At 55.9% G+C, this 27,639-nt stretch overlaps 1 protein-coding gene across 1 annotated transcript in view; it reads left to right on the top strand.

Moving 5' to 3' along the window:
* Nucleotides 1–204: 204 nt before the first annotated feature.
* Nucleotides 205–27,639, top strand: part of DOCK5 (dedicator of cytokinesis 5) — a 75,194-nt gene continuing 47,759 nt past the window's right edge. Inside the window, exons 1-6 of the mRNA XM_064175693.1 lie at nucleotides 205–332; nucleotides 17,195–17,278; nucleotides 23,436–23,476; nucleotides 24,525–24,580; nucleotides 25,339–25,435; nucleotides 26,837–26,985. Coding sequence (XP_064031763.1) covers nucleotides 290–332; nucleotides 17,195–17,278; nucleotides 23,436–23,476; nucleotides 24,525–24,580; nucleotides 25,339–25,435; nucleotides 26,837–26,985 — 470 coding nt within the window. The 5' untranslated portion in view covers nucleotides 205–289. The remainder of the gene's footprint in view (nucleotides 333–17,194; nucleotides 17,279–23,435; nucleotides 23,477–24,524; nucleotides 24,581–25,338; nucleotides 25,436–26,836; nucleotides 26,986–27,639) is intronic.

Below are 27,639 nucleotides of genomic sequence, written 5' to 3'. Positions count from 1 at the left end.
TCCTCCCGCGGCCGCGCAGCGCCGGGCCCGGCTCCAGCTCCAGCTCCCGGGGCGGGGCGGCCCGGAGCAGGTGACCCCCGCCGGGGCGGGCACAGCCTCCTCCTCCTCGCTGCTCCCTCCCTCCCTCGGCTCGGCGGGGCAGGGAAGTTGGGCGCGCCGGGAAGTGCCGGGGCATGGCGAAGCGGCCCGGGGCGGGCGGTTGTGGGCAGCGCCGGGGGGCGGCGGCGGCGGCGGCGGGCGAGCGGCCGCGCTGAGCCGAGCCGATCTCGGGGGAGCCCCGGCCGCCGGCATGGCCCGCTGGATCCCCACCAAGAAGGAGAAGTACGGGGTCGGTGAGTGCCAGCCCGGGCTGCTCGGGCACCCCGTGTGTCCCCTCCCCGTCTGCCCTGTCCTCTGCCCCTGCCCCGCGGCTCCTTCCCTGGAGCAACCTCTCCCATCCCCGGAGCCTTTCTCCCCCCTCCCCCGCCCCAGCCCCGGCACACAGCTCCTCGCACCCTCGCTGCTGCCCCCCCCCACCCCCCACCCCGGGCTGCCAGCCCCGCACGCTGCTTTGCCTTGCCCCTCTCCAATAGCTCCTTTTTTCCCTTGCAGCCCCCCTGGGTTGTTCCCCCCGAGCAGTTTTTGCTCTGCTTTGTGTTCTCCTGCAGTGCCGGGTTCCAGTAGCGAGTGCTTGTCCGCTGAGCCCCCAGGGATGGGGCACTGGTGTGTGCCCAGCTGGCCCCGGCAGCTCGGGGCCGTCCGCTGGGCTTTTGCCTTCCCCGCAGCACAAGTGCCTGCCGCTGTCCCCGACAGCAGACGTGGCCAGAAGGCGCTGGCAGGGCGAGAAGGTTGCAGTGAGCGAATTCAGGGCTGGCGGGGGAAGGTCTTTGCAGGGGTGGAGATCTCGACAGTCATGGGGGGGAGGAACAGTGAGAGCTGAGCTGGTGCGTTCGTGTGTGAGAGCTGCTGAGTGCTGGCTCCCTGCGCTGCAGCAGGAGCATGCCAGCGGTGCCTTCCCTCCCCCCCCTCGCCCCAACTCCGAGTTCTCCTTTTCTTGAGACTTTGTCAAATTGAGAACGGCAGAGTTTCGAGGTCGGTCGTGAGAACCGGAGAGAGAGCAACAGGCAGGAAACCGCCGATGACACAACTCCTGACGGTTTGTTTTCATGGCGAGTGCTGTGTGCCCCCTGTGCTCCAGCGCGGAGCATCCCGATGGGGGAGGATGTTTTACACTGATGCTTGCCAGGTGTTCACTGTCCTGGCTCCTGCAGAGCTGTTTGTTCGGTCCAGCTCAGCCCAGCAACTCACAGCTGAGGAGCCTCATCCTGCACACGTTTTCCCTGTCGGTGTCAAATTGTTACCCACCTGGTTTCAAAGTGGCCTTGCAGAGAAGCAGCTCAGTTCTTGCAGGACTGTGGCTTAAGCTTCAGAGGTCCTGTACCCAGCAGAGCCTTATCTGGTTTCTGCTCTGGTAACTGGGAGGGTGTGGAGTGCTGTGCGCCCTGAACTTTGGTTCTTTCCGCGGAGGTAACAGCCTGGGGCTGGGCGAGGTTCTCCGCGGCAGGAATTCAGGAGCGTTGGGCTTGCAGTCCAGTGACATCTGTGGCGGTAGCAGCTGTGCTGCGGCCGAAGGCTCTCAGCACACCTTGAGCAAGGCTCCTGCCCCTCAAGGGGTGGCCTCGGGGAGTGGATGAATCAGAGCCGCTCCTGCAGCTACCCCCTTATTGGCTTCCCCGAGTGGGGGTTGTGTGCTGGCTGGGGCTGGCTGCTGCTGCCAGCTCCTGCCCCAGAAAGGGCACAGTGTGGAGGGAAGAACTGCCTGTTCCTCACAGTGCCCACCGCAAAGCGCTGATGGACATCCCTTAGCTGCGTGCTGTGTGGGAAGGGAGCTCATCTTGCAGGCGCAGGGCCTGGGCTTGTGTTTGATTTGCAGCCAGAACTGCTGGGGTTAAGCCACGGGCAGCCGGCAGCGTCGTTTCTGCAGTGCCCAGCTTCAGCAGGAGGGGCTTGATGCATGGCACTAATGCAATCGAAGTGTAGTCCGTGTGGTGCTTGCAGGCTGGTTCCTGCCTTGTCTGCAGCTGCACCCCGTGCCGTGCTCCAGCCTTGAGCTCACCAACCAGCCCCCGCTGGGGTTGTGCTTGGTTTGGAGGAGCCGATGAGGTCTGAAAGCAAAGGATGAGCGTCTGGGGCCGCTGATCTGCCTGCTGACCAGGATGCCTCTTGGTGCCAGTTGTGAAGGTGGCTGCGATGCCACCGATCTGTATGACGCAGGCCAATAGATGCTAAAAGCTCCCAGTCCCTGGTAGTTGATAGCTCTGACGTGTGGAGATGCAAGTTAGAGAATCACCGAATCATTTGGGCAGGAGAAGACCTCTGAGATCAGCACTTGGCCTTGTTGCAGCTCAGTCTCTGTGTGGCTGTTACTGAGCTGTGCTTTGGAAGCTCATCTGGTGCTGCTTGGAGCCGTTCTGGGCACTGTAAGTCACAGACTGTAAGTCACAGCAGCAGAGTCAGGAATTCCAGGAAGCAAACTGTGATTCAGGACCACTTGCCTCAGCTTTGCATCTTGTTTAAGAAGGATTCATCATTTGTGGAGATACTGGAACGAGTCTTACAGACACCGCACAGCCCTGTGAGGAGAGGCTGAGGGAGCTGGGGGGGTGCAGCCTGCAGCAGAGGAGGCTCAGGGCAGAGCTCATTGCTGCCTGCAGGGAGGCTGCAGCCAGGTGGGGTTGGGCTCTGCTGCCAGGCACCCAGCAACAGAACAAAGGGACACAGCCTCAAGTTGTGCCAGGGCAGGTCTAGGCTGCATGTCAGAGAGAGTGACTGGCATTGGAATGGGCTGCCCAGGGAGGTGGTGGAGTGGCTGTGGCTGGAGGTGTTGAAGCCAAGCCTGGCTGGGGCACTTAGTGCCATGGTCTGGTTGGTTGGGCAGGGCTGGGTGCTAGGTTGTGCTGGCTGAGCTTGGAGCTCTCTTCCAACCTGCTTGGTTCTATGGTTCTGTGTGTCCTGGATCACACTCTGCAGATGTGCTGATTGTGGGTTCAGGCTGGTTTGCTGCCTCAGTTGGTTAGACTGGAGGCTCTTAGTGCGCTCTTACTGTGTGGGGCTTTCTGAGCAGGAAATTGCTGCTGATGCTTTCTGGCCACCTTGGAAGCCCTCCCTGCTGAGGGGGCTGGAGCTTAGACCTTCTCTTGTCATGGCCAAGCAGCAGTTAGTCAGAACACCCTGTGGTGTCTGAGGGAAGCTCAGCTGCCTCACGCCTCAGGAATGGCAGTAATGTTTCAGATGTAAACCAGTGCCTGCCAGCGAGGTCCTGATTTATGTCAGGAGAAAAGCAAAGGATCAGAGAGGAAGAGAGAGTGCTGCAGGAGGAGATCTTCTTACTGGTGATTTGATTTGTGATAGCTTCTGGTGTGCTTGGCTTCACCTTCAGACCCCATACATCTTCTGCACAACTCTGGCCATCCAGGCTGTGATCAAAGGGGTTTCATGGCACTGGAAATCAGGGCAAAAGTTTAGGGCAAATCATGCAAATAAGGGCAAAAATCAGATTTGCTGTGACTTGCTGCTTGGCCTCTGCCTCCCTTCCTGCAGAACACTTCTGCCTTGGCACTCAAGTCCAGTGGTGTGTGCCAGGTTCGTGGCAAGGGCTCTAGAAGGACAGACAGAAGGATTCCTACTGCAGGATCATAGGATGGTTTAGGTTAGAAGGGACCTCAAAGCTCAGCCAGTTCCAACCCCCCTGCCATAGGCAGGGACACCTCCCACTAGAACAGGTTGCTCAAGGACTCATCCAGCCTGGCCTTGAGCACCTCCAGGGAGGTTGTGGAGCACAGAATCACCCAAGCAAGACCTGAAACTTGCTCCTCCTCTTTTTCTTCCTTTGAGAAGCAACAGTTCTGGAAGTGGCTTGTGACTTCTGAATGCTTCAGCTCTTGGGTACAGAACCACAGAACTTCTTAGCTTGGAAAAGGCCTTCAAGCTCCTCGAGTCCAATCATGAGTTCCACACTAACAAGTCCTTGACTAAACCAAATCCCTCAGCACAACATCGAATCACTGTGGTTGGAAAGAACCACCAGGATCATCCAACCTTCATCCCAGCATCCTCACTCACCAGACCATAGCCTGGAGACATCACCAGCAGCCCTGGTGTTTAGGACCTGTCATTCAGCTCCTCTTACTGACAGCTCTCTACTCTTCTGAGTCCTCTCCTGGGGCATCCAGAACCTGATTGCCTGATGGAGTCTGGCTGAGCTGTCCCCTGCTGATCAGCTGGGAGCTTGGAGTTGCTGGGAGGCCCCAAGGAGCAGCATCCCCCAGTGCTGGGTGTGCTGACCAGCTCTCACCAGGCTCCTGCCTGCTCTGGTGCTCCTTCCCTTGGTGTGTATTTGCTAGCACAGGCTCAGACAGCAACTGTGGCAAGCAAAAGCAGCAGAGCATCGTGGCCATGGAGCAGTCTGTGAGGAGCTTTCCCTGTCCTGGGAAGGTTGGGCAGTGTGCACCCCCTCTAGGTGCTTGGCTGAGGCCAATTTGGAAGTCAAAGGCTTTTCTTTCTTCCTTCCTTTTTTCTTTTGGCCTGTTTAACTTGCACTTAGCTGGTAAAACATTGCCTTCAGGTAGGGGAAAAAAAGCCATGGCAGCACGTTCAGGGCACAGCTGTGGCCAAGTCAGAGCTGCCTTCCTCACCACATTCACCCCTTGCTGCCAGGATGTGTTCACCCCAAGCACTGCCCTGGCTGAGTGACTCTCAGAGCTTGTGGTGCCTTTGCCAGGAAGCCTGCTAATAAAACAGCAGCATAGATCTGAATTATTAAACAGCTTCCTAGGAGGGCAGTTGGAGGCTGCCTGCAGAAACAGGAGATGTTAGGGTGCTGCCTGAGCTTCAGTGATGCAAATGTCTCTGGTGCAGTGCAGGCTGTTCCTACTCAGAAAGCCTCCCAGGATGGGAGGTGGGGAGCACTCTTTAAGGGGTGAATTGAAGGCCTGGAACACAAACCCTATGAGGAGAGGCTGAGGGAGCTGGGGGGGTGCAGCCTGCAGCAGAGGAGGCTCAGGGCAGAGCTCATTGCTGTCTGCAACTAGTTGAAGGGAAGTCGTAGCCAGGTGGGGTTGGGCTCTGCTGCCAGGCAGCCAGGGACAGAAGAAGGGGAGACAGCCTGAAGCTGTGGCAGGGCAGGTTGAGGCTGGATGTTAGGAGGAAGTTGTTGTCAGAGAGAGTGATTGGCACTGGAATGGGCTGCCCAGGGAGGTGGTGGAGTGGCTGTGGCTGGAGGTGTTGCAGCCAAGCCTGGCTGGGGCACTTAGTGCCATGGTCTGGTTGGTTGGGCAGGGCTGGGTGCTAGGTTGGGCTGGCTGAGCTTGGAGCTCTCTTCCAGCCTGCTTGGTTCTATGAATTGCTCAGGCAGCTTCTGGAAGCTGTCAGGGAGGTGTCTGGCCTGTTCTCAGAGCACAGCTAAAACCCTAGCAGCTGTTGTGTGGAGACTGTTCTTTGGCCACATGTTTTGCTGTCCAGTTTTTGCTGCAGTAACTGTGGATCTCCTATGAAAAGGAGTGAGGCTGGGCAAAAAGACACAATGAAGATAATATTTTCTCTGCTGTTTGGCAGATGGATACTTTGATCCTCTGTCAGCATAAACCACTTCATAACTTTAGCTCTCAAGTTCTCTTTCAGAATCTCCCAGGCCAGTTAGTGGTGATGAGGATGCAAGAGTAGCTGAAATTGGAGACCAGATTCCTGTAGCACCTCTTCCCTCCTTACTCTGGTGATGTAGTTGGGGCTGCAGAGAGCTTCATGTGAAGGAAGGTCCCTGCAGAGGGATCTTGACAGGCTGAGTGGGTGGGCAGGGGCCAATGGGATGAGATTTGACAAGGCCAAGTGCAGGATTCTACACTTTGGGCTGCCCAGGGAGGTGGTGGAGTTGCCATCCCTGGAGGTGTTCAGGACAAGACTGGATAAGGCACTTAGTGCCATGGTCTGGTTGATTGGATAGGGCTGGACTGGACTGATCTTGGCTGGGTAGGGCTGGACTGGATGATCTTGGCTGGGTAGGGCTGGACTGGATGGTCTTGGCTGGGTAGGGTTGGACTGGATGGTCTTGGCTGGGTGGGGTTGGACTGGATGGTCTTGGTTGGGTAGGGCTGGACTGGATTGATCTTGATTGAGTAGGGCTGGACTGGATGGTCTTGGTTGGGTAGGGTTGGACTGGATGGTCTTGGTTGGATAGGGCTGGGCTGGATGATCTTGGCTAGATAGGTTGGACTGGATGATCTTGGAGGTCTCTTCCAACCTGATTGATTCTATGACTCTATGAACAAGGCAGCTCCAGAAGCTGAAGGGAAGGCTGCAGTGCATGGTGCCCAGTTCCCAGTGCTTTATCTGCTTGCATCCTGTGCAGTTCAGTGGAGATTGATTTGCTTACTGCAGATCTGAGAGTCATTTGCAGCAGCTTGTTCTTCCTCCTCCTTGACAGCAAAGGGATCAATATTATTGTTTGGCTTTGTTCCTTCCAGAGGAGGACCCTTGGTACCCAGCCAGGATCCTCCTCTGGGGCCCAGCCAGGATTTCTTGCTCCTCCTCCCAGCACTCTTCTCCTGTTTGCCTCTTGCTCGCTACCTGAGATAGGTGGGAAGATGAAAATGCTTTGGGGGTGAAGGTGTCTGCAGGTGTGAAGCAGTGAGCATGGCTGTGCAGCAGCAGGTCTCTGCTAAGGGCCCTGTGCCACATTGCAGAGAGGAATCAGTGAAACCACAGGCACCCATTCCTGGAGGGCAAGCTGCCAGCCTGCGGGGAGGGCGAGCTGGAGGTGCAGAGGCCAACTGCAACCCTCTGGCTCTGCTGCTTGGCTCAGCCCTGGTGGTGATTTGGGAGTTACCCACCCCCACACACAGTGAAATCATCCAGACTGGACTCAGCCAGCTGGAAGTTAAGGTATGAAGCTTTTTACTCACAGCTTAGCACTGTTTACAAGCAGATGTTCACAGCACATTGCAGTTGCACACAAGTTAAAGGCAATGCAGAAACACAGCAGCCCTCCCAGAAATCAGAGCCCCCCAGGAGGGGCTCCCAACCACCCTTCCACCTCCTTCCCACCCCTCTACCTTATCCCAGAGTCTGCCTTACGTGCAAGGTGAGCTGGAAGGATCAGCAAGGGGGGTTAGAAGCAGAAGGATTAGTTGGGTTGCACAGATGCAGGCAGAGCAGCAGAAGCCCAGGGAGAGAACACAGACACTGACTCCAACAGAGACTCTTGCCTATGTTTGTGTCCCTGTTTTTAATCCATCTCAGCAAGCCTGTGAGTGAAGTAAACATCACCTTTGTTTCCTTTTCACAGCCTCCAAGCTAATTTCTCTCATTAAACTATTCCTGTTAGCCTCAAACCAGCTCAGCTCTGCCAGCACAGGCAGCTCCAGGGCTGTATCCATGGCACTGTTGGCCAGTGGAGGTGGAGAGGTTCCTGGCAGCATGTCCCAGGATTCTGATGATGCAGTGGGCCAAGCTGTGCTAAAAGCTTCTTGTGCCAGCTGCAGGACAGCTTGGCCCTCATGTTCTGGGCACAGGGATGGGGAGGGGAAGGAAGGCCAGGCTGGATGAGGCTCTGGCCAGCCTGATCTGGGGTGGGGTGTTCCTGCCCATGGCAGGGGGGTTGGAACTAGATGATCCTTTTGGTCCCTTCCAACTCTGACTGATTCTAAGGTGTTGGATGCCTGTGGGCACTGGTACCCAGGGTCCTGGCTGTCATTCCCGTGGGGGTTCTGTTCTCTCTGTGCCTGTCAGCCTGCACTCAGTGCGGGCACGTGTGGGGGTGATGCCAGCAGGGGACAATGCTGCAGTGTTAAGTGAAGCTCCTGGTGCAGACTGGCCTGTAGGCACAGTTGGACTCCATGCTCAAGTGCTTTCCTCATTACACCTCCTCTCATCCCCACCCTCACTCCTAGCAGCGCTCCCAGTTCTTTGCAGCACTTCCAAGGTTTCTTTCCCCTTCCTTTGATGTTTTGCCCAGCAGAACTGGGACAATCACTTAAAGCCAGTGGCAGATCCACTTAATTCTTTTGAAGGTGCTTTCAAGCTGGGAATTAGAATCACAGAATCAGTCAGGGTTGGAAGGGACCTCAAGGATCATCTAGTTCCAACCCCCTTGCCATGGGCAGGGACACCCTACCCATTAGCTGAGTTGCTCAGTTTAGTGAGTGGTGGGTTTGGTGTCAGTGCTTTTACAAACCTGCCTGAAACTCTCCTTGCAGTGGCTGCTCACCTGCTCATGTCCAGCATGATTTGCAGGCTGGGAGGAGGAAGAGATGCTTGCAGGCAGAGATGGTAACGTTCAGTTGCAGTCTTTAGAGTGTTGTAAGTGAGCATCTGTGCTTCACAGGCCACTGAAATAGAAACCTGCAGCAGCAGAGGCTGCTGCTGTGACAAGTGGACTTGGAGCCTCTGCTGGGTTACACAGACCATAAGTACCACAATACTCATGCAGACTTGAAGGTGTGAGCCTCTTCCTTTGTAGGGGCCCAAGAGCAGTGGGTTCTCTGCCCATTTCCTTCCAAGTCCCCTTCTCCCATAGCACAATGCAGAGAAGACCACAAGAGTCTTTGAGCTGACTGAGTTCCTGTGACACCAGTGGTTAAGCCCAGCACAAACCAGGCTCTGAGTCAGCTAGCATGGCCAAAGTGGTGATGCTATGGCTGTGTGGTGGTAGAAGCCATGGTCCAGGGCTGAAGGATTTGCTCTGAAGGACAGGACTAGAACTTAGCATCCCTAAGGGAGGATCCTGATGGTTCAGGCTGGCTGCTGCTGCTCACATTTCAAAGAGGCAGAATAAAGCTGCAGGGCTTGGAAGATCCACACCTTACAATAATATCAAGCACCTTTTAGCCTACTAAGATCTGAAAGCCACCTGTCCTGATGTCTCCTCCTTGTAGATGAAAAGGAGCAGCCTTGTCTGTATCCTGTGTGTTGAGGAGGTCACTGTGCCACAGGGAAAGCAGCTGAATGTGTATCTTGGTAGGTGAGTGAAGGCATCAAACCCACCAGGTAGATGTGCTTTGTGAAATTAGAGCTGGTGAAGATGCAGCTTTGTTAGCACCAGGATCTGAGGCTGCTCTGGAGTGCAGCAGCAACAACCCTGGCAGCTGCTGCTGCACCTTTCCTCCCTGAGCCAACTTCATCCTGCTCAGAACTGAGAACCTCCAAAGCAGGAGTGGAGCTGGTGTCACTGCCACCTCCTGTGCCAGCTGAGAGGAGGTCAGCTCAGAGAAACCAGCAAGATCTTCCAACAGCAGCTGGGTTGAGACCCATTATGCCATCATGGTGTCATCTTCTTGCACTTGGAATCTGCTTTTGGCTCCTGAGTTGGGTCTCCTGCATCTGCTCATTCCACAGGAGCACTGACATGCTCTTGCATGTTGCTTGGTTGATCTGAAGCAGGCTGTAGCCTCAGAACTGTTTTCCACCTTGGTATTTTAACACCCTTTTTGCCTCTGAGCTCTGGCAGGTGGGCACCATTCTCCCTGCCTGCAGGTGGGGGCTAGGAATGCTGTGGGAATCAAAGCCAGGGGCATTCCTCCACACCACAGCCTAGGCAATCTGGCAGACCACCCTTGGTGGTGCCTGTGCAATGGCCTGGGTTGGTGCTCTGTAGTGCTACAGCCATAGCACAGAGCCAGTGCACTGCTGCCTTGCTCTGCCAGCTGCTGGCATAAAGGTCAAACCCAAAATGTCACTGCAGGAAGCTCTCTCTGGAGCCTCACCAGCATTGCTCTGCAGCTCAGATCAGCCACAGTTTGGCTGCTTCTGCCCTTGGAGAGAGATGAAGCAGTTGATGCTGTGGTGGCATCAGTGCTGGTGTCCAAGTCTGTGTGTGCTGGGATGTGTCTGCACTGCAGCTGAGGTCTCTAAGAACAGGTCCCCTTCACTGTCATCCTGCTGCTGGGATGCACTGCCACAGATGAGTAGTGGGAACTGCCACAGATGAGTAATGGAGCTGCAACAGATGAGTAATGGAGCTGCAACAGATGAGTAATGGGAATCCTGCAGCCAGGAAAAGACAGAGAGGATTTCTTTTTCCCTTCTAAGCACTGTCTTCTGCCTCAGCAGCACAGAATCCTCTTGGATTGCCTCATCTGAATCTGCTCAGAAGCCCTTAATTAGAATACATAGACTAATTTGTCCTTGGGTCTGCCACTTGCTGCAGAGCATTCCTGTGGGTCTGGCTGTGGTTTCCAAGGCTCTAAGAGACCATTAGATGATCCAGCTGGAGCCATCCATGGGCTGAGCTGGTTACATTGCTTTGTTTTTGCTAAAGCAAGCCAGGCTTGAAGAGATTAAAGCTAGATCCTGATCCCACTGTGACAGCAGGACTTGAACATCCACAAGTTGGCAAAGGCTTCACTGAAAATCTTGCCCAGTCTTAAGTTTGGAGATGCTGGAGTGAGTCCAGAGCAGGGCCATGAGGATGCTCAGAGGGCTGCAGCAGCTCTGCTGTGAGCACAGGCTGAGAGAGTTGGGGACCTGGGAGTATGGGTTGGTGAAAAGCTCAACAGGAGCCTGCAGCGTGAGTGCAGCCCAGACACAACCCTGTGCTGGGCTGCAGCAAGAGCAGTGTGGGCACAGGGCAAGGGAGGGGATTCTGCCCCTTGGCTCTGCTCTCCTCACACCCCACCTGCAGTCCTGGGGGCAGTTCTGGAGCCCTCAGCACAAGCAGCACATGGAAGTGTTGGAGGCAGTGCAGAGGAGGCCACCAAGATGCTGAGAGGGCTGCAGCAGCTCTGCTCTGAGCACAGGCTGAGAGAGTTGGGGCTGTGCAGGGTGGAGAGGAGAAGGCTTTGAGGAGACCCTGGAGTGGTCTTCCAGGATGTGAAGCCCCAGGAGGGCTGGGGATGGACTAATGACAAGGTCTAGTAATGAGAGGATGAGGAGGAATGGGTTTGAAGTGGCAGAGGGGAGATTGAAAGTGGCTGTTAGGAAAGGGTTGTTTGCAGTGAGGGTGGTGAGAGACTGGCACAGGTTGAGGGTGGTGAGACCCTGGCACAGGTTTCCCAGGGAGGTTGTGGAGCACAGAATCACCCAACGTGATCAAAGATCACGTTGGGTGATTCTGTGCTCCACAACTTCCCTGGAGGTGTTCAGGACCAGGCTGGGACCTTGAGCAACCAATTCTAGTGGGAGGTGTCCCTGCCTATGGCAGGGGTTTGGAACTGAATGATCCTTGAGCTCCCTTCCAACCTAACCCATTCTGTGAGTTCGATTCAGCCTGTGCAGGACAGACTGCCAAGCCTTGGCTGCTTTGCCTGTCCCAGCTCTGTTATTCAGAGGAAATCAGGAAAATCTGAGCAGGCTTTTGGCCAGCTGAATCAGGCAGACACTTCCTTGTGCTGGCAGATGAGCAGTGACACTGCTTTGGGTTTGGTTATTGGAACAGTTTGTAGCTGGAGCTGTGTTTGTAGCTTAGGCTTTTCTGAATCACAGAATCAGGCAGGGTTGGAAGGGACCACAAGGAGCAGCCAGTGCCAACCCCCTGCCATGCCCAGGGACACCCTACCCTAGAGCAGGCTGCACACAGCCTCAGCCAGCCTGGCCTCAAACACCTCCAGCCATGGGGCCTCAACCACCTCCCTGGGCAACCCCTGCCAGCCTCTCACCACTCTCCTGCTCAACAACTTCCTCCTCACCTCCAGCCTCACTCTCCCCACCTCCACCTTTGCTCCATTCCCCCCACTCCTGCCACTCCCTCACAGCCTCAAAAATCTCTCCCCAGCTTTTTTGGAGCCCCCTTCAGATCCTGGCAGGCCACAAGAAGGTCCCCTGGGAGCCTCCTCTGCTCCAGCCTGCACAGCCCCAACTCTTTCAGGCTGTGCTCACAGCAGAGCTGCTGCAGCCTCTCAGCATCCTCCTGGCCCTGCTCTGGACACTCTCCAGCATCTCCACAGCCCTCTTGGCCCAGGGGCTCCAGAGCTGGATGCAGGACTCCAGGTGGGGTCTGAGCAGAGCAGAGCAGAGCAGAGCAGAGGGGGAGAATCCCCTCCCTGGCCCTGCTGGCCACACTGCTGCTGCTGCAGCCCAGGCTCTGCTTGGCTTTCTGGGCTGCAAGTGCACACTGCTGGCTCCTGTGGAGCCTCTCCTCCAGCAGCACCCCCAGGTCCTTCTCCTCAGGGCTGCTCTGCAGCCACTCACTGCCCAGCCTGGAGTTGTGCTTGGCATTGCCTTGACCCAGCTGCAGGTCCTTGCCCTTGGTCTTGTTGAACCTCCTGAGCTTGGCTTGTGCCCACCTCTGCAGCCTGTGCAGGTCCCTCTGGCTGGATCCCTGCCCTGCAGCCTGGCTGCTGCACCACACAGCTTGGTGTGGGCAGCAAACTTGCTTATAAACACTAAGGCTAAGCAGAAGGCATCCCAGGTGTGTTCTGTGTGTGAGGGCAGCCTGGAGCAGGAAGCAGAGAGGATGCTAAATGTGCAGCTCTGGCTCCTCAGTTGTTTGTCTCTGGAGTGCAAGGGTGGCAGTTAGCTGAAGCATGCCCAGCCTGCAGTCCTGTTCCTCTGCATTGTTTGCATTCAGAATGCTAAGCAGTCACTGGGAACTCTGTAGAGGAGGCTGAACATCAGCACCAGCCCAGTCAGCAGCACTTGTTGGTCCAGCAGCTCTCAGCGTCCGTCTGGCAGTGTGGAGCCAGGGCTGGCTCTGCCTCCAGCCATCTCAGTGCCCTGAGTCTCCCTTTTGCAGACCCAAATTCCTGGGCAGTTACCAGAAGGTTTTTTGCTCCAACATCAAAACTCCTTTGTTCCTAAGAAGAACGAATTCCATGGGCAGTTCCTTGTTGTTTAAACAAAGGCTCTGTTTTTTGGGTTGCATGTTGGCAGCAGGGAGCATCCCAGCCCTCTGGTCTGGCACAAGGGCTGCCTCGGAATGCAGCAGCAGTGGACAAGCTCCTGGGTGCCTACGAGAGGCTTTGAGTGCAGCTGAAGGATGCCATGAGCTGAAGTCTGCTTAGAGCAGCAGCCTTGAATGTGAGCCTTTGTTCCCAGGAAGCAAGGCACAGCCCTCTGCTATCAGATAGTGGTGAGGGCAGCCAGCAGAGAGTGGCACTTGGCATTTGGAAGTGCCTGGTGGGTGCAGGGCTGGGTGTTCTGAGCCAGCTCAGAGATAGCAGCTTGCAGGGTCTTTGTTTTTGTCAGGCCAGTAATCCATGTTTCAGATCATAGATTCAGGCAGGTTGGCAGAGAGCTCCAAGCTCAGCCAGCACAACCTAGCACCCAGCCCTGCCCAACCAACCAGACCATGGCACTAAGTGCCCCAGCCAGGCTTGGCTGCAACACCTCCAGCCACAGCCACTCCACCACCTCCCTGGGCAGCCCATTCCAGTGCCAATCACTCTCTCTGACAACAACTTCCTCCTCACATCCAGCCTAGACCTGCCCTGGCACAGCTTCAGCCTCTGTCTCCTTCTTCTGTCGCTGGCAGAGCCCAACCCCACCTGGCTACAGCCTCCCTGCAGGCAGCTGCAGGCAGCAATGAGCTCTGCCCTGAGCCTCCTCTGCTGCAGGCTGCACCCCCCCAGCTCCCTCGGCCTCTCCTCCCAGGGCTGTGCTCCAGGCCCCTCCCCAGCCTTGCTGCCCTTCTCTGGACACCTTCCAGCACCTCAGCATCTCTCTGGAATTGAGAGGCCCAGAACTGGACACAGCACTCAAGATGTGTGCACAAAATGCACTTTCAGATGCACAAAACTACCTGCAGGGAGGCTGTAGCCAGGTGGGGTTGGTCTTGTCTCTCAGGCAACCAGCAGCAGAACAAGGGGACACAGTCTCAGGTTGTGGCAGGGGAGGTTGAGGCTGGATGTGAGGAGGAAGTTGTTGTCAGAGAGAGTGATTGGCACTGGAATGGACTGCCCAGGGAGGTGGTGGAGTGGCTGTGGCTGGAGGTGTTGCAGCCAAGCCTGGCTGGGGCACTTAGTGCCATGGTCTGGGTGACTGGGCAGGGCTGGGTGCTAGGTTGTGCTGGCTGAGCTTGGAGCTCTCTTCCAACCTGCCTGATTCTATGCTCCACTTGAACAGGATCTTGAGGGAAGGGTTCAATTTCATTTTGCTTTAATGTGCACACAAGGTTGTGTCTGACTCTTTCTGCCTCCTGTCAGTTCAGCTTGGGACAGGTCTTCAAGCAAAGCCTGGATGAGGCACTTAGTGCCATGGTCTGGTTGACTGGATAGGGCTGGGGGGTAGGTTGGACTGGCTGAGCTTGGAGCTCTCTTCCAACCTGCTTGATTCTATGATTCTATGAAGTGCCCTTTGGGACTGAAGTGTCCTTTCCCATCCCTGCAGTCCTGGCTGCTGGTGGTGCCTGTGGTGCCTCAGAGCAGCATGCCCCTGGCACCCACTGTGCACACTCAGTTGTGCAATGCCTTGAGAGCCTCTTCTCAATCTGAATCACCTCTTGCCCTGAAGCACAAAAAATGCTGCTTCTTATCTCCACCTGCATGACTGTGGCTGCTGTCATCAGTTATCTGCTGCCCATTTCAGCTCAGCCCTGGTGGTGACTCCTCTTCCCTTCCCTCCTCATGGATTCCATGAGCTGGAGACACTGGAAAACCCCATCCTGTAAACTCCCCAGTGATCACTGGGGGACTGTAAATGAACCAACCATGGGACTGTTGCCTTTATTCTGCTCAGGGAATTATTATTGCCTGTTTTCCTGCTCAGAGAATGTGATCATTAAAACAAATCTGGGCCCTCCTCCTGGTGGATCCTGTTTTCCACCTCTGCCTCTTTATTTAGATGCAATTTGCTGGGCTCCAGTGCTGCCTTTCATTCTGGATGATAACAGTAACAGGATCAACCAGCCTAAAGTCAGCTTCAAAGGAGAAAATCTCAGCTGAAGTTTAGCTGGAAGTGAAAAGACTTCACTTGAGCTATTCCTGCACATTCAAGGGCAGAAGTCTCTCTATATTTTTTTCCCCCTTCCTCCTTTCTTGCAGCTCTGTGAGGATTTTGATTTTATTTATGCCCATGTTTGTTGTCTGCAGCTTCCTTTTAAGTCTGGAAGAGGTCAGATTAGATACACACAATGGAGAGGAGGCTAAGCAGCTCTCAGAGCTAGGGCTGCCTGGGACAGGGCTGGCTTGGAGCAGCAGGAAGCATCTGTAAAGCTCCCAGGGAAAATATGTCAGCAATTTGGCTCTTCTAACCCTGTGCAGCATCACTGGGCAGGAGTGTTCTGCACCAGGGACCCCCTCTGCTTCATTCAGCCTGGCAAAGAAAGGTGCCACAGCCCCTGCCTGGCTTGGATGTGCAGGGGCAGCTTGTGAATGCACTGGGATCTGAAACCTGCCTGCTTGGGCAGGGGAGGGGAAGGGAGCTGCAGGGTTCAGTTCTGCCTGTGGCTGTTCTGGAGAGGGGGAGGGAGCTGCAGGGTTCAGTTCTGCCTGTGGCTGTTCTGGAGAGGGGGAGGGAGCTGCAGGGTTCAGTTCTGCCTGTGGCTGTTCTGGAGAGGGGGAGGGAGCTGCAGGGTTCAGTTCTGCCTGTGGCTGTTCTGGTTGGGCCAGCCCAACCTAGCACCCAGCCCTGCCCAACCAACCAGACCATGGCACTAAGTGCCCCAGCCAGGCTTGGCTGCAACACCTCCAGCCACAGCCACTCCACCACCTCCCTGGGCAGCCCATTCCAATGCCAATCACTCTCTCTGACAACAACTTCCTCCTCACATCCAGCCTAGACCTGCCCTGGCACAGCTTGAGGCTGTGTCCCCTTCTTCTGTTGCTGGCTGCCTGGCAGCAGAGCCCAACCCCACCTGGCTACAGCCTCTCTGCAGGCAGCTGCAGACAGCAATGAGCTCTGCCCTGAGCCTCCTCTGCTGCAGGCTGCACCCCCCCAGCTCCCTCAGCCTGTCCTCACAGGGTTTGTGTTCCAGGCCCTTCACCAGGTGCCCAGATCAGCAGCCAGCTTTAGTGTCTTGGCCTGCAGCAGCACCGTAGGGAACAGAGCAAGGTAACAGCTGCAGCTGCCAGCAGAAGTCCAGGATGGTTCCTGCCAGCCTCTGGCAAACAGAGGCAGGGATTTGGGCACATTGCCTGTGTGCTGTGGGCACAGAGGGCCAGGCATGGGCCAGGGCTGCTGCACAATGCCTGTGCCTGCAGCATGAGGCAGTGAGCATCTGCCCATGGCCAGGGGATCCACATGGCTGCTGCTCCTGGTTATTTATAGCTGCAGGCTTTAAGGAAAGCCAAGAGCAGTGAGGTCACATCCATCGTGGGGAGCCTCAGGCATCTGCTTGCTCTGGGTGCTGGCCAGGAGGCAAAGCACCTCCTGCCAGGACAGGGCAGGCATCCCATGGGAACTTCCCAGCACAGCAGCTCACAGTTGGATTTACTTAGTTCGTTTGCATCTGCTCTTCCTCAGCCCTGTTCTCCAGACCCTTCTTCACCTTCGTTGGGCTTCTCTGGACCTGTTCCATCCCCTCAGTGTCCTTCTTGGAGTGGGGGTCCCAAAATGGAACCCAGTGCTGAAATTGTGTCCTTGCCATTATTGACTGCAGTGGCAGCATCCCCATCAAGAGTTCTGTCCTGCTAGTCCAGCCCCTGCCAGGGTAAGGGCATCTGGAGCAGATCACCCAGGAGCACAGAGAGTCACAGAACCAGGCAGGGCTGGAAGGGACCACAAGGAGCAGGCAGTGCCAACCCCTGCCATGCCCAGGGACACCCTACCCTAGAGCAGGCTGCACACAGCCTCAGCCAGCCTGGCCTCAAACACCTCCAGCCATGGGGCCTCAACCCCCTCCCTGGGCAACCCCTGCCAGGCTCTCACCACTCTCCTGCTCAACAACTTCCTTCTCACCTCCAGCCTCACTCTCCCCACCTCCAGCTTTGCTCCATCCCCCCTCTCCTGCCACTCCCTCACAGCCTCAAAAGTCCCTGCTATGGTTCTGTGGTAGAGGCTTTCTGGGCTGCAAGTGCACACTGCTGGCTCATGTTGAGCTTCTATCACTGCTTCATGTTGAGTTTTATCACTGCTGTGATAGAGGAGACACCCAGTAGATCTGCAGCTGGAGCTGGCAGGGACTTCACTGCTGTGTGACACCCACAGGGCAGCTCAAGGACTCCAGAGAGCTTCTCCAAAATCACTGCTGCCTTCAGCAGCTGCTGTGCTGCCAGCTTGCCAGCTCTGCTCCCCTCACCCCTTCCAGGACTGTGTTTCTCATCTCTTGTCTCCCCTCTCTTGCCTCTCCTAGCAATCTACAATTACCATGCTGCCCAAGACGTGGAGCTCTCCTTGCAAGTGGGTGACACTGTGCACATTCTGGAGATGTATGAAGGTAAGTTGCTGATCCTTCCCTCACTTGTGCTAGTTTGAGCCTAGCTGGGCTATTTTGGTGAGAAGAAGTAGATGCCAGGCTGTGAAAAGGAAGCAAAGGTGATGGCTGCTGCACTCAGAGGCTGGCTGAGATGTGTGAGAACAAGAACAGGGATACAGACAAGGCAGTTGGTTGCTCTCTGGCTTTGGGGCTGCACCTTAACCTAATCTGCTGTCTCTGTAGCTAAGCCTTCTGCTTCCTAACCCCCCTGGCCCACCCTCCAAACTCTCCTTGAAGCATAAGGCAAAGTCTGGGGTAAGGTAGAGGGGTGGGGAGAAGGTGGTTGGGTGGTTGGGAGCCCCTTCTGGGCACTCTGGTTTCTGGGAGGGCTGCTGTGTCTCTGTATCACTTTTAACTTGTCTGTTTCTGTCTATAGCTGTAGCTGCTGTAACTCTCTGCTTGCATCTTGTGCTAAGCTGTAAATGTAAAGCTGCATTCTTCAATTTCCAGCTGCTGAGTCTTGTCTGGGTGATTTTCCTAAGTGTGGAGGGGGGTAGGTAACACCCAAACCATCACAGCATTGGGTGTTGCAAGAGACAGAAAAGAAATGATCAACCAAGATGTTTAAAATAACCCAAACTTCAGCTCTGCTTTTGAGCTGTTGATCCAGCCAGGAGCACAGAGCTCACTCTGCAGGCACTTTGTTTTCTCAAGTGGCATGAAAAATGCTGCTCCTAGAGGTAAAGAAACACTCCTGGCTGTTCAGTCCTGGGTTTACAGCACACCTGTTTGCCTTGGCTCCTCCTCACTGCCAGGCCAAGCACTTGTGCAGTCATGTGGTGAGCTGTTCCAGCTGGAAAGCAGAGGATGGTCTCTTTAAAGTAGCTTTAAACTTGAATTGGTTCTTTGATCTGAGGCAAGGGAGGCAGGGGATGAAAGCAAAGCAGCCAGCAGATCTGATTGTTCCCCAGGTGATGCTGGCTTAACCCAAAGTGCTCAGGACATACCTGAGTGCTGTGTTCAGTTCTGGGCCACTCAAGTGAAAAGGGATGTTGAGGTGCTGGAAGGTGTCTAGAGAAGGGCAGCAAGGCTGGGGAGGGGCCTGGAGCACAGCCCTGTGAGGAGAGGCTGAGGGATCTGGGGGGGTGCAGCCTGCAGCAGAGGAGGCTCAGGGCAGAGCTCATTGCTGCCTGCAGGGAGGCTGCAGCCAGGTGGGGTTGGGCTCTGCTGCCAGGCAGAACAAGGGGAAACAGCCTGAAGCTGTGCCAGGGCAGGTTGAGGCTGGATGTGAGGAGGAAGTTGTTGTCAGAGAGAGTGATTGGCACTGGAATGGGCTGCCCAGGGAGGTGGTGGAGTCACCATCCCTGGAGGTGTTGCAGCCAAGCCTGGCTGGGGCACTTAGTGCCATGGTCTGGTTGGTTGGGCAGGGCTGGGTGCTAGGTTGTGCTGGCTGAGCTTGGAGCTCTCTTCCAACCTGCTTGATTCTGTGATTCTATCACCAACTGGCACTAGGTGGTTTTAAAAGCCTCCAGTGATGGAGCTTCCTTCCTAGTTTTGAGGGTGCCTCTCCTAGGATTTTACTGGGAAGAGTTTTGTAACCCATTCCACATCTTGCAGCAAGGACAGGGAGAGGCCTCTGGTATGCTTCAGGCTCCTCACTGAAGCAGCCTGCTTGGGGAAGATCCCAGTATGGAGCAGAGCCATTTGATGATTGCAGACTCATAGAATTGCTTAGATTGGAAAAGACCTTCAGGCTCCTTGAGTCCAGTCATGAGTTCCACCCTGACAAGTCCTTGGCTAACCCAAACCCCTCAGCACAGCATCTCAGCACCAGGAATCGCTGTGGTTGCAAAGGACCACCAGGGTCAGCCAGTCCCACCTGCATCCCAGCAGCCTTCATCACCAGACCACAGCCTCAGGCACCACAGCCACTCTCCTTTAAACACCTCCAGGGATGGTGACTCCAGCACCTCCCTGGGCAGCCTGTGCCAGTGCCTGAGCACCTGCTCAGGAAAGAGCTTCCTCCCAGCAGCCAACCTAAACCTGCCCTGGTGCAGCTTGAGGCCATTTCCTCTTGTCCTGTCATTAGTAACTGGGGAGAAGAGACCAGCTCCAGCCTCACTGCAACCTCCTTTTAGGTAGCTGTAGAGGGCACTAAGGTCCCCTTTCAGCCTCCTCTTCTCCAGACTAACCACCTCCAGCTCCCTCAGCCCCTCCTCACAGGTCACGTTTGCCAGCCCTCTCCTGCTGCGTTTGGAAAGGCTCAGTCCTCCCTCCCAAGCATGGACTCAATCATCTTCAGGAGCAGCATCAGCCTGAGGTGGCCTCAGAGCAGCAAAGTCTGGGAGCAGCAAGCTGCTTGTGAGCGATTTGCCCTCAGCCCTCTTGCCACTTGGCTTTGACCTTGACAGTGAGAGCATCACCCAGAGCCCACAGGCAGAGCATCACCCAGAGCCCACAGGCAGAGCAGCTGCCCCTGGCGTCCTTGTGCTGGTGGGTGTGAGTGGGGAGTGCCTTTGGCAGGGGAGAGAGACTGGGAAAGGGACAACCTGGGCTGTGGGTTTGGAAGAGGACCCGAGGAAGGGAGTGCCAGGGGTGAAGACTGCCCTCGGGAGGAGATGCTGTTTGTATCTCAAAAGCTCTGCTTGCTTGGGAGGAGCTTCTCAGGGCTTTACTGTGTCTGCTTTTCTTTCTCAGCTTTGTTTCCTCCTCTCTGGGCATTGTTTCTGAGCTCTCAGGAGAGGCTTCTTCTGTTTCTTCTCATGCTAATGATGTACCCTTAGAAATCCAGCTCCAGGCTGATAAAAGTGGGCTTTTGTTCTGCTAATCACTCTTCTTATCGGGATACACAAGACCTGATTCAGAAGAAGTTTCCATTTATCCAGGGCGGTGACTCTGCGAGAGGAAAGGCTCAGCGATGCCTCCTGAAGTCATTTCTGCAGTGGATGTGAGCCCTGCAGCTCAGCTCTGCCCGAGGGCCACCCTTGGGCTGTCAGCAGCGTTCTTGACAGACTCCCTGAATCCCAGGGATTGGAAGGGACCTCTGGGGATCCTTCATTCCAACCCCCCTGCTAAAGCAGGGCCACCCAGAGCAGCCTGGGGTCATTCCAGAGGAGAGTCCACAACCCCTCTGGGCAGCCTGCTCCAGGGCTTCAGCACCCTCACACCAAAGAATTTCCCCCACATCTTCAGGTGGAACCTCCTGGGTTTGTGCCTCTGGTCCCTTCCCTACCTCAGGATGCACAGGAGCACCTTTGTGAGCTACCAGAAGGTTCTCAGAGCTGTTGCACCACAGTTCACTTCCTCTCGGTTGGTCATCTGGAGCATGCTTCCATTTTCCTCCTGGCAGCAGTTTGCACTCCTCAGCCTGGTTCAGAGGAGGCTCTCCCTGCCTTCTTCCTCCTGGTCCAGGGCAGCAGGTTTGCACTTCTCTACCTTTTTCCTCCTGGTCCAGGGCAGCAGGTTTGCTCTTCTCTGCCTTCTTCCTCCTGGTCCAGGGCAGCAGTTTGCAATTCTCTGCCTTCTTCCTCCTGGTCCAGGGCAGCAGTTTGCAATTCTCTGCCTTCTTCCTCCTGGTCCAGGGCAGCAGTTTTGCACTCCTCAGCCTGGTTCAGTAGAGGCTCTCTCTGCCTTCTTCCTCCTGGTCCAGGGCAGCAGTTTGCACTTCTCTGCCTTCTTCCTCCTGGTTGAGGGCAGCAGTTTGCACTCCTCAGCCTGGTTCAGAGGAGGCTCTCTCTGCCTTCTTCCTCCTGGTCCAGGGCAGCAGTTTGCAATTCTCTGCCTTCTTCCTCCTGGTCCAGGGCAGCAGTTTTGCACTCCTCAGCCTGGTTCAGAGGAGGCTCTCTCTGTATCCAACAGCCTCACTTAACAGCTGTCTGCATTCTGCATGTGGCAGACTCCAGTCTGTCTGCAAGAGCTGAAGTGCACAGCTTGGTCCTTGACAGGCAGCAGCAAGGGCGAAGCTTGGGCTGGGAAATGTTATCTGACCCTCAGCTGCCTGCAGAGCTCTGAGGCAGCAGTGATAGAGCTGAGCCACAGCAGATGTGTGAGGCAGAGGGCATTGAAGTGAGGTGAAGTGCAGGCCAGAAGGTGTGGATGGAGCTTGGTGACCCCCCTGCCACATCAGCTTCTCGTGGACCCAGTGCCAGTGCTCCAGGGTGGAAGAGGAGCAGAGCCCTGGCGGCTGAGCACGTGGCCTGGGCTTGCATCACTCTGCAGAGCTTTTCCTTATCTGAGCTGTTGGCATCTGGATCATTTTTCTTAGATTTTCTGACCTTTCACACACTGAAAATCCACCCAAGGGAAGGTGAGGCTGAGGCTCTGTGTGCCCTTGGCAGCTGAACACAGCCCCAGGGCTTGCTGATGGTTCTGTGCTGCCTCTGTGTAACCAGACTTCAGCTGAGTTGTGCTGGCTGGAATGTGCCCTCTACCTACAGCTGAAAGCCTTTCTGCATCCCAACTCAGCCTGCTCCTGTGCAGCTTGCTCTGGGTGACCCTGCTCTAGCCAGGGGGGGTTGGAATAGGTGATCTCCAGAAGTCCCTTCCAAGCCCTGTGCTGTAGAGCATCTCTGCCTGGGCAGAGCACTCAAGAGAAGCAGGTCAGTAGCTGTCCTGCCTCGGAAGCTTCAGGCAGGTTGTGCTGGGTTTCAAGAAGAAATCAAGCAGTCAGTCAAGGGCTACCCAGAGCTGTTGTTCCTTTGGAGATGCTGCATCATAGAATCAGGCAGGGTTGGAAGGGACCACAAGGAGCAGCCAGTTCCAATTCACCTGCCATGCCCAGGGACACCCTACCCTAGAGCAGGCTGCACACAGCCTCGGCCAGCCTGGCCTCAAACACCTCCAGCCATGGGGCCTCAACCACCTCCCTGGGAAACCCATTCCAGCCTCTCACCACTCTCCTGCTCAGCAACTTCCTCCTCACCTCCAGCCTCACCCTCCCCACCTCCACCTTTGCTCCATTCCCCCCACTCCTGACACTCCCTCACAGCCTCAAAAGTCCCTCCCCAGCTTTTTTGTAGCCCCCTTCAGATGCTGGCAGGCCACAAGAAGGTCCCCTGGGAGCCTCCTCTGCTGCAGCCTGCACAGCCCCAACTCTTTCAGGCTGTGCTCACAGCAGAGCTGCTGCAGCCTCTCAGCATCCTCCTGGCCCTGCTCTGGACACTCTCCAGCATCTCCACAGCCCTCTTGGCCCAGGGGCTCCAGAGCTGGATGCAGGACTCCAGGTGGGGTCTCAGCAGAGCAGAGCAGAGCAGAGGGGGAGAATCCCCTCCCTGGCCCTGCTGGCCACACTGCTGCTGCTGCAGCCCAGGCTCTGCTTGGCTTTCTGGGCTGCAAGTGCACACTGCTGGCTCCTGCTGAGCTTCTCCTCCAGCAGCACCTCCTAGTCCCTCTCCTCAGGGCTACTCTCCAGCCTGGCACTGCCCAGCCTGGAGTTGTGCCTGGCATTGCCTCGACCCAGCTGCAGGACCTGGATGGATGAGGATGATTGAAACGTGGATCAGAGCCCCGAGAAGGCAGCACAGGCTGCTTGCTGGAACTGTTTTGCATAGAAACCCAACCACACTTTCAGGCTGTGGCTGCAGAGTGGTTTACAGGACCTGGGGGGTGGGGGCTGCCAGGAGGCCATCTGAAATGAGGAGGCTGTGTTAGAAGAGGGCTGAGCCTGTGTCCAGTGGAACTGAGATGGGTGGAAAAATGTCCTGGTTAAGTTCCATGAGCTTTGTCCTGCTCTGAGTCACTTCTGCTCCACCCTTCAACCGAGCGCAGCCGGGAAAAATAGAACTGAAATCTTCTCATCCCTAATCCAGAGCCTTATCCACTGCTCCATGCCTATGGATAATCTCACTTCATCCTCTGGATGGGCAGGGCAGCAGCTCCCTGCTGTCTGCTCTCCTTGGAAGCTTTGTGGCACAAGGATTGTCACATCCAAAGCTGCAGCCCAGGGGAGCTGCTTTGCCTTCAGCCCTGGCAGTGCCCAGCGCTGCGCTGCGGAGCAGAGGGGGTGGTCGATGGTGGCAGGAGACACCTTTCAGCCCTGCTCCAGACAAAGCAGAGGGGCCCAGGCCTCCAAAGAGCAGGGTTGGCTGTTGCTGTAGGGGCATAGTGGGAATGCCATGGTGCATCTGATTGCTTTAGACAGGAGAGGAGAATGCTAACTGCCTCTGTTTCCACCTGCCAGGCTGGTACCGAGGCTACACACTCCGCAACAAAGCGAAGAAGGTAAGGAAGGGCTCACTTCTCAGGGACCCTGAGCTTGCCCCACCCTTTGCCAGCCCCCTCCTGCTGCTGCTGCCATCTGCCCTGCTGGGCCTTTGGTCTTGGTACCACCAGGTCTGTGCCCTTCTCCTCAGAGACAGAGAGAGATGCCCCTGAGCAGGGCGGTTCAGAGCCATTAGCTGGGAGCATCTCCGCTGTAAGCAGGAGCAGTGCAGCTTGAGCTCACAGAGCTGCCTGTGCACATCTGCATGCACATCTGCTTTGTTATTATGGTCTGGGACCTGGGCACCTCCAGCATTGGTTGTGTGTGATGGTAAGGTTAGAGTTTGGATTTGACTGGGAAGATACTCCCAGCATTATGCATGCAGGGAGCTCAGCCAGGTTGAGGTTTGTGGAACCAGTCTGAGAACTGCATGGAAATTGGGTTTCCCATAGGAATCCTGGCACCTCTCATGTGGTATCATCCTTCCCAGTCCCCATTTTTGAGTTATAAAGGCAGTAAAACCAGGACTGGAGCACTCCTAGAAGGTTTCTCTTCAGCAGAGGAAACTTGGGACTGGTGCAAACCTACAAACGCTGTCGTGTCGCAGCAACCCTCCCCCAGCACTCCAGGCAGGGCGGCTGGAAGGGGGCAGGGTGGCTGGAAAGCTGCCAAGCAGCAGAGGACCTGAGGATGCTGGCTGACAGCCACCTGGAGATGTGCCAGCAGCATGCTCAGGTGGCCAAGAAGGCCACCAGCATCCTGGCTTGGATCAGCAGTGGTGTGGCCAGCAGGAGCAGGGCAATGGTTGTGCCTCTGTACTGGGCACTGGTGAGGCCACACCTCAAACACTGGGATCAGTCTGGGGCCCCTCGCTGCAAGGAGGACACAGAGGGGCTGGAGCAGAGCAAAGCTGGGGAAGGATCTGGAGAGCAGGGCTGGGGAGGAGCAGCTGAGGGAGTTGGGGGTGTGCAGCCTGGAGAAGAGGAGGCTGAGAAGGAGACCTCCTGGCTCTCCCCCACCTGCTGCACAGGAGTGCATTCATGGATTGATTCCTGCTTTTACTCCTAGGGCATTTTCCCAGAGACTTACATCCACCTGAAGGAGGCCACCGTGAGGGACCGGGGGTAGGTTGGCTCTTCTGCAGCTGTGCCTTTGCTCCCCAAGCCAGTGGAATGCTGCTTCACTTGAAAACAAAACCCCAGCCTCAGGAGTGGCTGTCACGAGTGCCACTGGTCTGTGTGCCCAGCAGGGCATGGCACGGGTGCCAGGCTCTGTGAGAGAGCTGCAGAACTTGTGTTTTGTCAGAGCATTGTGCACCAGAGAGGTGCAGGGTAGGGCTGCTGGCAGAAAGAAAGCTCTGCTAAAGCAGTTAGCAGCGGGGCAGGGCAGTCAGGCTACACTTCAGCTCCTCTGGGAACTCCTGCAAGTCATAACAGACTCCTGCTCGCAGCCAAGCAGCCAGCAGGAGTGTGGATTTCTTCCTGTCTTGGAAAACATCTAAGGAAATGACTCCTCATTTGGTTCCTGGAGCTGGCTCTGGGGTCAGTGCAGGCACAGGCAAAGAGCAGTTGCAGAGGAAGAGGCTGTAGAAAGTGCTTCAGCTGCAGCCAAGTCACCACAGCAAGTGGTGGCTGTTGCAGAGTGGCTTTGTTCATCGTGTTTGTGGAGTGGATCCATGGAGGAGAGCAAGACACGGAGGACCTGGAGATGTGTTTGATTAGCAGTGGCTGGTGGCTGTGTGTGGCAGCACCAGCTGAGCCCTCCAGCCCCTGGCACCAGTGTGAGCACCAGGCCCTGGGAGGTGCCACCGAGCAGGATGCTTTGTGCTGCTTTTCATCCATCAGTGTGGCACTTTTGATCTGTTTTCTCCTTTGCTCTCCAGACAACATGAAACAGTGATCCCAAGTGAGCTGCCCCTTGGCCAAGAGCTCACCTCTACCCTGAGGGAGTGGGCAGTTATCTGGCACAAGCTGTACGTGGTAAGTTGGGCTCTATTCTGCCCTGTTGCATGAGTGCAGAAGGGTTGAGCCTGGACTTTCTGCAGGGCCCTTTAAGGCTTGGAGCATTTTGCAGATTGTAAAACTATCATCAGTGTAAAAGTGGTTGAGAGAGGCTCTGCACTGAGCAGGCTGTGTGGCCACACAGAGCTGTGGGTCAGTCCATGCCACAGTGCCCACTGTGCCTGCGTGGCTGTGGTGACCCAGCAGTGGTGAGGCATAAGTCACCCTGGGGCCAGCTGTGTGAGTCACAACTCACCAGGAGAGGCAGGGCTCTGCCTTGCCTTGCCTGCTCTGTGCCTGCTTGCAAGGAGCCATGGTTGTGGCTCACAGCCTCCAGGTGTGAGCTCTGCTTTCCCACAAGTGTTGGTCCTCAGCCCGGAGTGCTCACAGCTCAGGCAGGGTGGACAAAGGATGGGGAGAGGACTGGGGCTATGTAAGATGTCACCTGTCAGAAGTCACATCAGACATTTAGCTCTCAGGAGGGAAGGAGAGAGACCTCACCTGCTGAATCTGTGGTGGCCTGGCCAAGTGGTGGTCACTTCCAGGAGGGCCAGAGGCCAGGCACCATGGAGCAGTCCTTGCTCAAGCACAGCTGGGGGCACAACAAGTTGCCTTCTGCTGAAGGTGATTATTGAGCCACGTTAGCAAGAGTCAGCCTTGGTTTTTCTTCAGCTGGTAGTGATTCATCCTGCTCACTGTGTGCTCTGAGACTAGAAATAAGAGGAGAGAAATGGGTTTTGATTAGCTGTAGCCATTGTCAGAGCAAGCTTTGCTCTGGGAAGTCTCTCCCAGCCACAAGTGTGTTTGGTTTGTCTGCCACCAAGCCACAGGAATTCTGTCCATCCCCTCAGTTTAAGGAGCAGCCTCCTGTGCCTGCATGGCTGTGTGAAAAGAGAGGTTTGTCCCTGGCTTCTTTTTCCTGGATGGCTTTGGGATCCTAGCCTCAGAGTCTTAATTTTTCTGAAGAGCAAAAATCTTTTGATGTTCCTGTGCTGAACCAGTGTAAGCCTTAAAATAGTCCTGGAAAATGTTGTGGTTTGAACTGGCTCTGAGTGGTGTGAGCTGCAGTGTGTAGGAAGAGCAAATCAAAAAGCCAAAGGAGGAAGGAGGTATTAGAGGAGAAAAAGGAAACAGAGGGGCTTTGAGTCCCTGGCAGCACTTCCCTTCTCTAATGCCTGTGTTTTGCAGCAGGCATTGCACCAGGGAGAGCATCACCACTGCACAATCAGTATAGAAATCTCTCTTGGATGGAGCTTTGCCCAGCTCTGGGACTGGGAAGCAGCTGTCAGGTCTGCCCAGCTCCAGGCCTGGAAACAGCCATTAGGTGCAGGCAGTTCTGGGGCTGGGGAGTGGCTGAAAGCTGTGCCCTGTCCCCTGCAGGACAACAAGACAACGCAGTTCAGGCACCTGCAGCAGCTGACCTACAGCCTGATGGAGTGGAGGTCACAGATCCTGTCCGGGACCCTGCCCAAGGATGAGCTGGCTGAGCTGAAGAAGAAAGTCACTGCCAAGATAGACTATGGCAACAGGCAAGCTCCAAACGGTGTCTTGAGGGAACCTGAGGCTCCCAAGCCCCACCGAAGGCTCTCAGTGGCTGTGGATGCAGAGTGGTGCCAGTAGCCATGCCAGGGTGGCATTGCCCCTTGGAAGGGGTCAGGTCCCAGCTTTCAGTTCTCATCATGTGCTGACCAGCCTGGCAGTTGGGCACGTAGCAGTTGGTTCTTCACCTGCCAGCAGTCTCTGTGCCTTGGCAAGGAAGCTCACCTGCCTCAGTCCTGCAGAAATGCTGGCACCTGATGGCATTGCCCATCCAGCACAGCCTGTGCCTGGCGGGGGTCAGGCTGTGGCTCTGGGGCTGAAGTCATCTGCTTTAGCAGCTGAGCAGTAAGGTTCTACAGGCTGCCAGGACTCCATCTCACGCTGGTTTGTACTGAACAGGGACTGTCCCCACAAGTCAGCTCCCTGCCTGCCAGGCCTGGCTCAGTCATAGGATCACAGGATGTTAGGGGTTGGAAGGGACCCAAAGAGATCGAGTCCAACTCCCCTGCCAGAGGAGGACAATCCTATCTAGCACAGATCACAGAGGAACACAGCCAGACAGGCCTGGAAAGGCTCCAGAGAAGGAGACTCCACAACCTCCCTTGTGAGCCTGTGCCAGTGCTCTGGGACCCTTACAGTAAAGA

The sequence above is a fragment of the Pogoniulus pusillus genome, chromosome 42 (assembly GCF_015220805.1).
Source record: "Pogoniulus pusillus isolate bPogPus1 chromosome 42, bPogPus1.pri, whole genome shotgun sequence".
Taxonomy (NCBI): Eukaryota; Metazoa; Chordata; class Aves; order Piciformes; family Lybiidae; genus Pogoniulus; species Pogoniulus pusillus.
This window is presented reverse-complemented; position numbering and strand designations above follow the sequence as displayed.